This window comes from Columba livia, chromosome 8 (assembly GCF_036013475.1).
Source record: "Columba livia isolate bColLiv1 breed racing homer chromosome 8, bColLiv1.pat.W.v2, whole genome shotgun sequence".
NCBI classification, from domain to species: domain Eukaryota; kingdom Metazoa; phylum Chordata; class Aves; order Columbiformes; family Columbidae; genus Columba; species Columba livia.
The window spans coordinates 30693568-30707980 of NC_088609.1; the positions used below are offsets into that span (position 1 = coordinate 30693568).

At 44.2% G+C, this 14413-nt stretch overlaps 1 protein-coding gene across 1 annotated transcript; it reads left to right on the top strand.

Moving 5' to 3' along the window:
* The first annotated feature begins 2027 nt into the window (after positions 1-2027).
* Positions 2028-13926, top strand: TSEN15 (tRNA splicing endonuclease subunit 15). Its single transcript, XM_005506547.4, has 4 exons — positions 2028-2189; positions 3543-3624; positions 4572-4707; positions 13410-13926. The coding sequence occupies exons 1-4, from the start codon at positions 2043-2045 to the stop codon at positions 13612-13614; spliced, it is 570 nt and encodes a 189-aa protein (XP_005506604.3). The 5' UTR covers positions 2028-2042; the 3' UTR covers positions 13615-13926.
* Positions 13927-14413: the final 487 nt, after the last annotated feature.

Below are 14413 nucleotides of genomic sequence, written 5' to 3' on the forward strand. Positions count from 1 at the left end.
TGGAGCTGATAAACCAGACCTGGGAGACTTTGCATTAGGCAAATCATGCTTGTGCTGGAAGGCAGGGATATTCCTAAGTAAAGCAGTCCCAGATGATTAAATAACAATACCTTGAATCTAAATCTCCTAACCAGTCTATGAAAGTTTTGGATACTGTACATTAACAACACCTTCTTTGCTTTTGTTTCTGTTTTACTCTTCTTCTCCCTTCATACTTCCCCTCCAGGCATTTCTCTCTCTTTCCAAGGGGACTTTCACTCAGATTAGGTTTGTTATGTTCGTCTGCAGTTGATTCTCCCCACAATTATTTTCCCCTTCTTCCCTTTTTTACACAAACACCTCACTGCCTGCCTCTTGCCCGTTTACCCTGCAATCCACAGGTTTTCTCCCACCTCTGGGCTCCCCAGGCCCACCTGCCTCAGTGATGTCCCTATTAAGTTTAATGGAGTTTTACAGAAGGTCAAAGCAGACTATAAAACAAAGAACACGATTCAAACAGAACAGGAATTGGTTACTTAGCAGAGAAACGTGAAAGACAAACCTGGTGTTAAAGCTTGAAGAATATGCACATAGCAACAAACCATTACATTTGGCAAGGACAGGTGGCATATTATGAACTTGGGTGAACTATGCTCATTATACGCTCATTTTAATACAAAAACACACCTTCTCGCTGAAGGCTGCCTGCCTCCAGAACACCCCTACTCACTGAGCATGTGTAGAAAATGTTGTTTACTGTATGTTTTAAACCAAGGCGAGAAAAGTTTAGACCAGTAGACTTTGAATAGGTATAAATATGTAGAAGATGCTAGGAGTGGTTAAAAGTTGAAATGTATAAATATGTAACTTAACCTGCTTCTAGTGTGCCAGCTTTGCAAAAGATCGCTAGCACCCTTTTCTGTGCAGAACTGCAAATAAAACAAATACCTTGACTCTGTGTGTGAACTGGTGTCTGCACACTGGGTAACAATCCCCCTTTTTGGGACAACAGCAGGATGGTGTTGCTGGCTGCTCCACTGGCCCCGTGGCAAGAACAGCAAAGCCACCACACCCAGGGAATGATGGACAAGTGTCTGTGTGGCACCTGCAGGTGGTAAAGAAACACATTAAGTCATAGAATCATAGAGTTACTTTGGTTGGAAGAGGCCCTCAAGATCATCGAGTCCAACCATTAATCCAACACTTGTGCTACCCCATGTCCTGAGAACCTCATCTCTGTCTGTCCAACCCTCCAGGGATGGTGACTCCAGCACTGCCCTGGGCAGCCTGTTCCAATGCCCCACAGCCCTTTGGGGAAGAAATTGTCCCCAGATCCAACCTCAGCCTCCCCTGGTCCAACCTGAGGCCGTTTCCTCTGGTCCTGTTGCTTGTTCCTGGGGAGCAGAGTCCGACCCCCCCTGGCTCCAAGCTCCTTTCAGGCAGTTCAGAGATCAGAAGGTCTCCCCTCAGCTCCTGTTCTCCAGCTGAACCCCCCAGGTCCCTCAGCCGCTCCCATCACACTTGTGCTCCAGCCCCTCACCAGCTCCGTTCCCTTCTCTCAACGTGCTCCAGCACCTCAAGGCCTTTCTTGGCATGAGGGGCCCAACACTGCACACGGTATGTTCAGTATGTGGAGATGCTCTTGTAATGTAAAGTATTTTTGAAGTGCTCCTCGTCTCTCATAGAAAACATTCTAAGCCCAAACATGCTGAAATTTGTGTCTGGGTTATGAAGCCTGCCTTGCTGGTCTGAAACATCTCATGTCCAAGCTCCACATCTCTCTGGCAGGTTCCTCTCCGCTGCCCGGGTCTCCACACAGACATGGCAGCCTCAGGGCTCTGCTCTCCGGGCTTCCTGCTCGAGGGAATTACTTGAAATCCACAAGCTTCCTTGCGAAATAAGACCTTAAAGTGACTGCGGAGGGACCCGGTGTGATGAGCTAAGCAGGGTTTAGCGCGGGGAGAAGCCCACCCTCGGCTCGGCGGGAACGGCGCGGAGGCGGAACGCGAGCGGCGCCGCCGCCGTTGCCGGGGAGCGCTGGGCTGCGTGACACCGGGGAGCGCATGGAGCCGGCGGCCCGCCGGGGGGAGGAGGGGAATGATGGGGACAGCGGCCCCGCCGAGGGCACCTCCGCGGGCGGGAGGGAGCCGGGGGATCGGGGGGACTGGGCGGGGGGGGCCGGCGGCAACTGGATGGCGATTCACCCTACGGTAGGTGTGGGCGGGAGCGGGGCGGCCCGTCAGCGCCCGGGCGCGGAGGCGGCTTCCTCAGTCCCTCAGCCACGCCGGGGTCCCCTCAGCCCCTCGGGGGTGACTCAGTCACACTGGGGTCCCCTCAGCCCCTCGGGGTCCTGCTCTCCCACCCTCGCCCCAGCCCCTGACAGGATCCCCCCACCTTGGCGCTGAGAAACATCTCGGCCCGGGGGTGCACATTGGTGGTCACCCCGAGGCCGAGGGGCTGGGGAAATGGGGTGTCCCCCCTCCAGAAAGGGGGAGATTTTAATATGTGGGTTTTTTATTGGGCCTGTTGAGAGGCTGGGGGTTTGCTGGGGGAACATACCTGTCTAGAACTATTGCAGTTACAGCTCGACAGTCGATTTTTTCTGCATGTTACTCGATCAATGTTTAACAGAAAGGCAGATTCTCATTTTGTACCAAAAGCTATATCTGCAAAACAGGGTTAAGAAGTTCGTTAGTGCGCATAAAGTATTTAACATAGGCACCAGTGTTACCACACCAGCTGTGCTGGCCAATGAGCACTTATATAAATTACCTGGACACCTCAGGCTGTCATTCTGCTACATACGATGATTTTATTTAGTAGTCTAAAGAAACAATACGTTTTCTATTTAAAATATAACAACATATAAAACTAATTTCTCTAAGTATAATATTGTATGGCGCTTGCTCGTTGGTGCATTTTAATCTGTGACAGGAAGCTGTCTCTTGGCCTTCAGCAGCAAATATATTAGATTTTCAGCTTTTCAGTGGAGTAATTTTTTAATCTGTGTTTATAGAATTACATGAGCTCCCTTTTCATTGGAATGGGGCTGGACTAGATGGCATTTGAAGGTCTCTTCCAACCCAAACTGTTCTATGATCCTGTGAATGTCTCTATTAGAAGGGCACGAGGTTGTAAATGCTGACATCGCAGCTGGAAAACACAACTGTTTTGAACTTTAACCCCATCTTAATTTTTAGTACACCGAAAACATAGAGGTATTTAATTTGGGTGTCATCTTATGTTGATGTACTGCAGCAAAAATAGGTAAAATTCATAGCCCTTCTCCACAAAGCTAGAGCTGTTCCAGAAATAGTTGTGATTCCTCATTTTTTTTTTGTTTATTTGGCTTGCTTTCTGAAGCACCAAAATAGGGGGAATATGGAAAAAAGAGCTTTTAAGATACCATCAGAAAACAAGTCCTGCTTTTTAATTGCCTGTTAGACCTTAAAACTGTTTTCAGACTTCAGTGGCTTAGATAGCTTTACAGATTCTGGGTTTGATCTGTGCCTTCTTAATATAAATTCTGCTTTCCTTCACCAACATTACTTTTTGGGTTTCAGTTCACAGAAATGATGTCTCTCGATATATCTGACAGTACTCAAATCTATGTTGCATTTCTGGTATATCTGGACCTCTTGGAAGGTAATTCAATGAAGCAACCGGATAGACATCTCAACAAATCTGTTTGCCTTTAGCTGCTGTTAAAGTTTGTGCTGGTAGTAGAGTCCTCATTTTTAGCTTTATGTCAAAGTTATGAAATCATAGCATTTCACTAAGGTTACCATTTAGCAAATGGCTGTTTTCTGGGAAGAGCAACAATTTCTGTAGAAAAAATGATGATTTGGAAGTCTGGTGGCAATAATTATGACAAATGCAGTGTAGAGAGTAGGAGCGAGCAGAGTTATAAGATTTATAAGCTGTCTGCGATTCGCCTGTGTTGGTGTTATTGAAAAGGGACAGTCTGTAGGCAGGCAGCTTAATGAAAATACTTGAATTTCTCTTGGAGGCTGGTGGTTCTCAAGGTCAGGGCAGGTTTTACAAGCCAGAAAGCACCGTATCTGTTATTGTTACACGTCTGAAGAAAATGCCTTAATAGGCGTTAAGTCTCCTGTAGTTCTGCAACAAAAACATTTAGCCTTATCCCTTAAAGCAGAACGGAAGAAGTGTGTATTATCATTAATCATGGTTTTAGCACCTGCTCCTTCACAGTTTAGGGTACTGATTTCGATTATACTTTTATGCTGCACATGACTAAAGCTGCATGTGTTTTATCTTCTTTTTACCTTTTTTTTAACCTAATTTTTGCCTCTTTGGAACAAAGCTTTGTCAGACAGATCCCTATTCACCATCAGTGCAGCTCTGGAGTCAGCAGACCACTACCATTCCATGAGTTTCTATAACAGGATTGATTCTCAGAGGGGGAACTTGACATTTGAACGGGGTAGTTTCCACTTATGGGAAACGATCTGTGAGGAGAGGGAGGGAAAACAGGACCTAAGACATTAACTTAAATACCAAATTTAATATTTGAATGATTAAGACTTGAGTTTTGTGTTCTGATCATTCTCGTTGATGATAAACCTTTCTAGGGAGAAACTGGCATGAAGTGAAGCATGTCGGAGTAGCGGAACTGCAGCTCATCTGTTTACACGCACGTGAAAAAGAACAGGATGGGTTCCAGGTGATGGTGCCGATACCTGCGCACATATCGTTAAGCCACGAGAGGTGAGGATGTGGTCGGTGTTTGGCTCGCGTTACCAATGAGATGAAATGAAGAACAGATATATTTAACGGGCTGCTGATGCCCTGGTCATGAGGGGAAGGAAACAAAGGAGTATCAGAGGAAAGCAATATCTCAGCCCGTGAGCAGAGTTATTTTGGCCTGCAAACATACATGCAAAGTTGCATTTTCTTTAATTTTCTAAGCTTCAGCTGTCTCTGCTTCTCCCTCCCTGAAAATGGTAATGCCTTTGGTGTCAGCTTCCCACGGCAACTGGCTCCTCCTGCTCATTAGTGCTTTGTGTTGTTTAGAAGTTCTCTTTCTAAAAGTTGTTTAATATTATGGATAAGCATGGTGGGTTTGGTTTGTTTTTTGTTCTGAAAGTATAATTTGGCTACTTTCAACTGGAAATTCCTCTTTCTTATCTAGAATCTAATGTGTGACTGTCCTTTGAGCTGTCATCTTGCCTGACTCTCTTTGCATGTGCAAGACTAAATAATTGTCAAGCAGAGGACAACACAGCTATGACTTTGTAATATTACAGATATTTGCAGCTTAGAGAAATTCCGCTTCAGTATATTTTTACTGTATATTTTAAATGGCTGGAGGCTTCAAGCAGCCTCAAACACAGAGTTATTTACTCTCTGATCCTGGCCGTCTTTTCTTGTTGGTATTTGCCTTTCTCCCCTATGATCTCTCTGGAGACCTGAACTATTTCAGCTGCAGGATATCGGTAGTATGTTTTCCAATTTCTTCTGTTCCTACTTCCGCAAGGAGATTGTGCTCAGGGCTGGCTTTACAGATCTTATTAGTGTCTACTCTCCCCTCTTGCTCTGTGGGCAGCAGCCTGACACAGTAGCAGATAGCTGATATATTACACTTGCAGACATTGTGTACATCTGTGCACTCCAGGAGTGGTGGTTTAGACATACTATGGGTTTTGCCTTTTTTTTTTTTTAGGTTTTAGAAGTGACAGATCAGTCTCTTGCAGTCTCTCTGCCATGTGTTTTCCCCTTTTAGGCTATCTTCAGAGGAAATTAACTTGTGAGGGGGAAGCAAATGACTTCCAAGGTGTTGCTGGATTTGAGCACTTGCTAAGAAATCTTCCGTTTGCAAATATTGGTCTGTTGTGGCCTCAGTCTTCCAGAGAAATATGGTGTGATCTCAACAGAGGAAAGCTGCTGAGAGGTCTTGCAAGATGCAATGCCGAGTGTCATTTGGCTTCTCTGCAAGAAACGCTGTTTGTGTGTGATGGGACACACTGCTGTTTGTGTTTTGGACTTGATTTTTAGGTGGGAATAGAAGGCAGAAAATTAGGATATGGGATCTTTGAGAACTCAGCCTACGTGCTGAGTTGTGGTGCTTGTTTAGTGCAGTAGATTTCCACCTAGGCTGGAAACTTTGATTCCTGGCTATGGATCAATGCCAGCAAGTATGTTCTAATTAGCTTTTAATGACGGGGAGATATTGCACTGCATGTATGTCCCATCTTGTACTGTTTCATTGGAGCTTTTCACTTGGAGCCTCTGAATTTGTTTGTACTGTGGTGATACTGTTTGCTCTGCTGCTGGCACCAGCACGGATGGAATCCATTACTGGAAGGATGTGTGTTAGAGAGGCGAAGAGTGAATGCGTCACATTGATTAAAAGTACAGTTTGTGACTAAGTTTTGCTACAGGGCAACTACACAGAGTGTATTGTCGCTAAAATGAGCTGAATACCGGGCTGTAATGCCAGGTGAGTCCATTAAAGACTGTAGGTGCTCAACACCCATAGATGTTGTCAGGCAGAAAGATTGTATATGCTTGTATTGGTGTTATTAAATGTGCGTATGCATGCTTGGAATTCTGTTAGCAGTTCACCGCTGATCAGAAGGGCCTGGTCTGTTTTTGTAGAGAAAGGACAGCATCAGCTTGACTCCTTTGCTGAAAGTGAAAAACACGTAGTATAGACAATAATTGTAGCTTGAGGTTATGTTGCGCAGAGGGAGGCCATTAAAAAGGGATCCTGCAGACGGATTCGGAACCAGTATTACAGTACTGCTGCCTCTTTGTTCTGACAGTGATACATATTTGTTGTTGTGATTCTTGATAGCAGGAGGCTTGTTAGGTATCTGAGGTCTTAAATGATATTTTCTCACTTGACTTGACAGGAAAGCTTTTGTACTTTGCATGCTACTTTGCCGTTTTGTTCAAAGCAATGCTTTGGCTTTTCGTGTTGCCTATTAAAGGTGGAGGAATAGGTATGAGTACGAGTGAACACAGCTCCCTGAATGTTGAAAAGGAGCCATTGGAAAGGGTTGGGAAGGTGAAAACCTCCTGTCCTCGTTGCTGGGCCTGGAAATGTGCTCAGTGCAAAAGCAGCTGGCAAACAGCAGCGTGTATAAGCAGGATTGCCTGGGGAGGGGCTGCAGGGGTGGTTTTCATCTTGAAGCCATTTCTGCCAGGCTCGGCCTTCCCAGGTGTCTCATCAAGATTCTGTCCTGGCCGACACTCAGAGGAGTGTGTCCTTAAAAGGCCGGAGTAAAGTTGCTGTGGAAATTACCAGCAAGACACCTGAGCAGATGATAAATACAAGAGCCCTACCAAAAAAAACCCCAAACTGCTCAGTGGTTTTTAGCCTGCTAGAAGATTTCATCATGTCCAGTTTAAGCGTGACAGTTAATTGCTTGAGGCAGAAGCTGTTGCGCTCACTGGGCTCACTGTCCACTTGTGCAAACGGCTTGATGGAAGCTGATTGTCCTGCCCTGCTGGTATAAGGCTGTGTAGTAACTCATTGAATTGCAAAATTCTGGAGCAAAGGGACCACCAATGTAGCCTTGTACAGTCTGAAAAGCATGCTGTGTGAGCATGCTCTTAAAGTGAAGATTGCTGAATCTTCTGCAAGTAAAGATCTGGAGAATAACATGCAACTTGTGTCTGTCTTGGACTGCTCTCTCAACCACACGCAGCTGGCAGAGGTCAGGAGAACCTTGTGTTTGTTCTCCTTTGAATTTAGCACTGATTCACACTTGCAGGAAGAATTTGTAGGTTGATTCTATGACAGCTGGATTTTCTAGATAGCGTTGAAAGCCTTCATCGTTCCAAGGATCAGGGAGTTAGATGCTGGATTTAGTGGAATTACATGCTCTCTGTCCTAGACATATAACATTGTCCAAGCAAAATGTTACTAATAAATCATCAGATTAAATGATACATCGCTGCCCTGTTTGGTTTTTGTATGCAAGTGCTGGGTATGAAGGATGAAGTCCCCTGCATGAAGTTACGGAGTAAAAGAAAGTGAAGTTTGTTTTAGGTGAAGAGTGAAAGCATTATTTTGTTAAAATGGTAACCTAATTTGGAAGAAGACTACAGAAATGTTTCATTATAAAGCCAAGAAGCATACTTAGAAGTAAATCTGAGGACTGGAAATGATTTATCCTCTTTTAAATGTGTAGTCTGAAGTAGACCTTAGTCTAATCTAAAGGTGTTTTACTTCTAAGAAGCACTGTTATCATACATGCACTGGAAGTGTCACATGTGCCATATCTTGCATCCCCTTCACAGTTTTGTCCCAGCTGTTCTGCTATGAGCATTATTTGGGTTGGTTGCGCAGTACTAAGAGTGAACATCCTATAGTTGGTGTATCTTGTAGAACTTTGCTGAATTTCGATTCCTCCTTTTTGCATAATGTCTTGGGTTTTTTTTAGCTTCCACCTTCTATTTCTTGAGGTTTCAATTCCTTTTCCTGACCAGTGAGGTACATGGTGTTTTCTTTAGGTTTGTGCTTTGTTTTGTTTTGTTTTGTTTTCCATTACAAAAAAATGAGTTTCTTCTAGCAGCTCATGTTCCTGTAGTTTGGAAACAAATCCCAAGAAATAGTGGTGTCCGTTTACACCTCCCACCACCACCGTGTGCTTCTCCCCATATATTTCAAAGCACAAAGTTAATATTGGTGCCTGCCCTACAGCTGGGTCTGGAGCAGCATTCCTGATGGAACTTCTCTGAGCTTCCAGTGTTTCTGCTGCTTTTCAGAGGTATTTGCATGGCATCTGTCATTGAAATACTCCTTTGTTCATCACAAAACTTCCTGCTCCTGTTATCTTGCCTTTGTGATTCTGTTAGTTTTTTACTTTTTGGATAGTCAGTTAAAACCTCAAGCTACAGTTTCCTGAAGTTAACCAGTAATATACCAGCTTCTTTCTTTAGAGTGAAAAGAGCAATGTTATTTTGTTGGGAGCAGATCATTAGGAAAGCCAGTACAGGTTTCTGATGTGTGTTGAAGGCCTACCTAGTATTTAAGTATTTTGTTAATGAAGTAAAATGGGGGAAAGATGGAAAATTCTTTTCTTTGAATGGATTTGCATGGATTCTTGGTTTTGTTTTGTTGTTGGGTTTTCTTTTGTTTTTAAGCTATTAATTGCAACAATAATACAAGACCAGGTGAGCTCACCATTGCCATTTAGTTCGAATGCACAGTAAAGGCAGATGCAGGATGACATTCATAGTGCAGTCACCTTAGCTGCAGTTGTCCTTGCATGATGTTAATTAAATTAAACCTGCTCTTATGACAAATTCTCTGGTAAAAAAAAAAAGGCAATCCCTACTCACTGTAGTTTATAGGTATCTAGAAAGCCTTTTCTAAAGCCCTTCCTGTGATGCTTTAGAAATTCCAGGTCTTACTTTTGTGCGTCTCCTTCACATATTTGAGGTTAAATCCCTTTCATCTCCAGCAATGAGGTGTATGTGAGGTTGCTTCCTGGGTTGAAACTGTGTTTCTCATGGTGGGAGCAGATCCTAGCTGGCAGCAAACATGCAGACAACATAGATAGTTTTTCAAGCTATTTTGAAAACTTTGGACTGTATGATCTGTAACAGAAGAGAATTATTATTTAATTTTTTTTTTCTATTTATGGGACTTAAATAAAACTTCCCAGTGTTTTTTGTGATGTATGTGTTCCCCTAGCTGCTGTATGTTTTCCTTTCATAGTGCCTTTGTTCGAAATGTACCTTTTTGTGTAGGAAACCTAAAGCCAGTTTGAATATTCAATGGCTTTTCTTGGTGAGAAGGAGAGAAGGGAGAGGAGTGGTTGCAGGATATTTTAACTCCTAGCCTTCCTGCTGTGCATGCAGCACACTTGATTGTTCTGTGTGCTCTCTTGGGGCTTGAGATGCTTTTTATTTTTTATCAGGTAGTCAGTGGCATAAGCCCTGAGAAGCCTGCATGTACAGGGCTGACCGTGCTCTTCTTCGCCAGGCTGAGCCTGTGTATTAACAAGGCTGAGCCTGTGGATGGGCAAGTCTTAGGCGAGGAACAAAGCTGAGCCTGTGGATGAAGATGTACTGAAGTGATTTGAGTATTGTGTTGTACAGTGTCCTTCAGGAGATGACAAAGTGAAACGGTGCCTTCTTCCAACGTAGGCTTTACTTGAGGCTGGCCTGAAAACTCACTAAACTTTTATTCAGACACTGCAGAACTCAGCTGCACCTTTTATCATGTTAAATCTCTATGTTCTGCTTAAAACCTGATGCCTGTTGGAAAGGAGGAGCCACGTAGAGCTAGTCCATGCCAAACGCTTGACACCAGGGCTTCTTTGAGGCTCATGTTGTTGGAGCATGGCCTGTAAATGCTGGGGAACCAAAACCAGAGTCATTGTGGACCCCTTGGTATCTCTGTGATCAATGTTTGCAGAATATGTCCTAACGAAGTTGTGACTCTTGAGGAAAAGGCTGGTCTGGGTGCTGGTGACTGGAGGTTGTCAAGACTCCAGATATGCCAAAGTACTGGATGTATTGAACTCTCCTGTTCCAGAGTCTTCTAATGTTTGACACTTGCAGAAGCATTAAATCCACTTTTACTTAAGCAAAAGCCATCTTTTATTACTGACATCACTCGTATGGTGTAGCAGATGTACTGGTCATTAAGGAGCTTATCTGTAACCATTAACAGTAAACAAAGTCCACTAGCTCTGTTGGGGGAGGCATTACGTGTGGGCTTCTTGTTTAGGACTTCACTTTGAGTGAGATGGGCAGCCTAGAGGGCTGTGTCTCTTGAAGTAAAGGCTTCTTGCCTTGTTTAGGAGGTCAGATGTGCATTCCTTTGAGTTTTAGAAGGCCAAGAACAATTATTGCTTTTTTTTTTTTTTTTTTCCATATAGGGTGTTAGATACATCAAAAGGATTAAAAAACCCTACACCTTTCCTGCAGTATTTCATCTTCCTGTTCATGGCAGGTAGCAAGTGCAATGAAATCGGCACAAACCCAGTTGTTCTCTGGCTCCTTTGAAATCTCTGCTGCTGCAGAGAAACCTTGTGAACATGCAGGATGCAGAGGCTCACAGTGATGCCTTCAGGGGAGGAGAGGAAACACAGGCGCCTGATACAGACTTCCTGAATTCCGAAGCTTGTTCTTTCAAAAGATCCCCTCTCACGAACCCGCAGATGTGCTGCATTGCGTTAGGGCTGGTTGTGGTATGCCAGAGTTTCACCAACCTCTTTGTAAAAAATGCCTTCCTCATGTCCAGCCTGAATCTCCCTCCTTTAGTTTAAAACCATCACTCCTTGTCCTGTCGCAACAGGCCCTGCTAAAAAGTCTGTCCCCATCTTTCTTATTGGCCTCTTTTAAGTCTAAAAAGGCCATGCTAAGGTCTCCCCAGAGCTTCTCTTCTGCAGGCTGAACACGACGAAAGAGGTCACATTGCTTGAAGTACGAGACTTTTGCAGGTGTCTCCTGTTGGTGGCCAATACAGTATCTCTTTGCTTACTTGCTCTCTTGTTATCACAGAATCACAGAATGGACTGGGTTGGAAAAGACCTCAGAGATCATCGAGTCCAACCCTTGGTCCAACTCTAGTCCGTTTACTAGATCATGGCACTAAGTGCCATGTTCAATCCAATCTCAGTTTAAAAACCTCTAGGGACGGTGAGTCCAGCACCTCCCTGGGCAGCCATTCCAATGCCTGACCACTCCTCTGTAAAGAATTTCTTTCTAATATCCAGCCTAAATTTCCCCTGGTAGAGTTTAAGCCCATGCCCCCTTGTCCTATTGCTGACTGCCTGAGAGAAGAGACCAATCCCCACCTGGCTACAACTTCCTTTCAGGTAGTTATAGAGAGTGATGAGCTCACCTCTAAGCCTCCTCTTCTCCAGACTGAACAACCCCAGCTCCCTCAGCCTCTCCCCGTAGGGCTTGTGTTCAAGTCCCTTCACCAGTCGTGTTGCTCTTCTCTGGACCCGCTCCAGCACTTCAATGTCTTTCCTGACCTGAGGGGCCCAGAACTGAACACAACACTCCAGGTGTGGCCTCCCCAATGCAGAGTACAGGGGAAGGATCACTTCCCTTGTCCTGCTGACCACGCTATTTTGGATACAGGACAGGATACCGTTGGCCTTCTTGGCCACCTGGGCACACTGTTGGCTCACATTATGAAATGTGCTGATGGCAGGAGGACCAGAATACGGCTTTTCACAGCCTTAGGATCTCTCTCACTCTATTGTATTGCATTACATATGGGCCAGTGGTGAAAGCAAAAGAAAAGGCACTACTGAGTTCAGCCCAGTTGAATTATGACCAGCTCAGGACACAGATGGATACTTAAGAGGGTCGTGGGCTTAATAGCGTACGCTTTCCAGGCCGCTGCTTATTCTCTGCCACTTCCCATTTGGCTTTTGTTAAGAGATCAAAGAGATTTGGAAGGAAGATGATGGTTAAAGTTTGAAAGCTGATGCATTTACAAAGAGCCTCATTTTCAGCTACAGTGCCCAGCTTCAGAAATTGACATTTTGTGATGAGTGAGATCTCGGGGGCGCACGAAGCGAGGGGTGGTTTTTGCCACTGCACAGCTGACCTCTCCACAGGTTATAACCTGGCTGGGCAATCCCAGACGAGGCCTCTTGCACCCAAGGTTTGGGTGAGGGAGAAAGCTCCCCATGAAACGCTGTTATGGGGAGTGTTACCACTCTGCGCTGCTTCAGAACTTGCTCCCCGCTCAGAACAGTAACGCAAGGACTCCAGAAATCAATGTTGTCCTCAGCTCTGAACTGAAAAGTAACTGGCATGTTATTCTTCAAATAAGCCGAACAGGAAAAATTGCATAACTTTGTCTTGAATTTTTAAGGAAGATGTTATTTATGCCAGCTGTCTTGAAGAACATTAGTCTTGTGGCTTCTAGTCTAGACGGGGAGGTAGAGAAGCCTGGCGTCGGTTCCTGGGTCATCACAGCCTGGCAGAGAACTGCAGCGCAGAGACTGGAGGATTTATCTCTACAAATGGAACAAGCTTTAATTATTTTGTTCTCTAATTGGACACTGTGTGTTATTCAATTAGAGATACAGATATATATATTTTTTAATCTGATGAAAACAAGGCCGTTAGAGATTGCCATGCTATGATCGTGGTAGTGGAAGGATGGTTGAGGCATGTGCATAGTCGTACACCTAAGCAAACCTTAGAAGTGTGTGTTGAGCCATTTCCAACAGAGATGGATATAACTGATACTATTTTTATTAAATTATTTGTTTGATTTTGTTACTTGATTCTATACCTTTGGATTTTTAGTAGATTTGGATTTTCGGACTTGGTATTCTTTTTTTTATATTATACTTTCTTTAGTGAAGACAAACATGCAAAGCAAAACTAGGCTGAATAAAAATAGCAATGCTGCACTTCTACCTTTGTGCCATTGTTAAGTGGTTCTGGACTCCTTTCTAACCGCCTGTTTCCTCTTCCAGGATAAGAGAAATCCTGACAAAAGCGTCTCTCCCACCGGACAATCCCGACACCCCGCTGTCGGTTACCTTGGCCATAGTTGAGACAGATTCCACAGTGGTCTACTATAAAGTGACTGATGGCCTCGTGATGCCAGATCCTCCTGCCGATGCTGAAGATGTGGACGATAAACAGTGGAGAAAGAAAAGAAAGAAGCTTTTCAAATGATTAAGACAAACGGACTTTTCTTCAGCTACTGTCCTCAAAGCTAAACAAATCCAGGAACTTATGCATGTGCATAAGTAGTGTGCTGAAGTCTGCCTTCTGCATATCAAACATCTGGTCAGGGAGAAGAAAGGCTCGTGCAGCTGCGCTGTAATGAAATGCTATTTAAAATATGAAGTGGGTTGCGCTTTGAGACAGATTATTCCCTACTAATAAATATACCTGTGAGATGTTTCCAAAGCTGGTCTCCTTTGTATCCAAGTATATAATACAATAAACACATCCTTACCCATATTGTAAATATTGGTTAAAGTAGCTCACAGAGTGTCTTTGTCTTAACTCTGTCCTTAATACTGGACATAGTTCTGCTCCTTAAACTGGCTGCCCAAGAGGTGCTTCAGCTAGAAGCAAATTAAGAGGAAAAACCTGACTTTTAGTTTCTTCTATGGGAATTTTCCATGGCTTTCACATAGAAATCTTCTTCAGGTTAAACTTAGAGTTTCTTGGCAATCAAATACCATCCCAGAAGCAGTTTCTTGAGTACAAAAAGGTCCGTATGACATTTGTGTGGCCAAGGACCACACGTTCAAAATTTGAAGCACAAGAGCTCTTTTTTTTTGTGCTTGGGTATAAGAATGGGAGGGAATCCAAAAAAACGGGTTGGAAATGAAAGACCAGTTAAGCTTTACTGTCCACACTCCGTGGATCTGAACGCTGAGCTGCTGGAGGAACCGGACGAGCCCTACGTGAGGCTGTGTACATGCTTTTTTGGTGGCTTTTCTTTCCTGTACAGCAAGGCAAG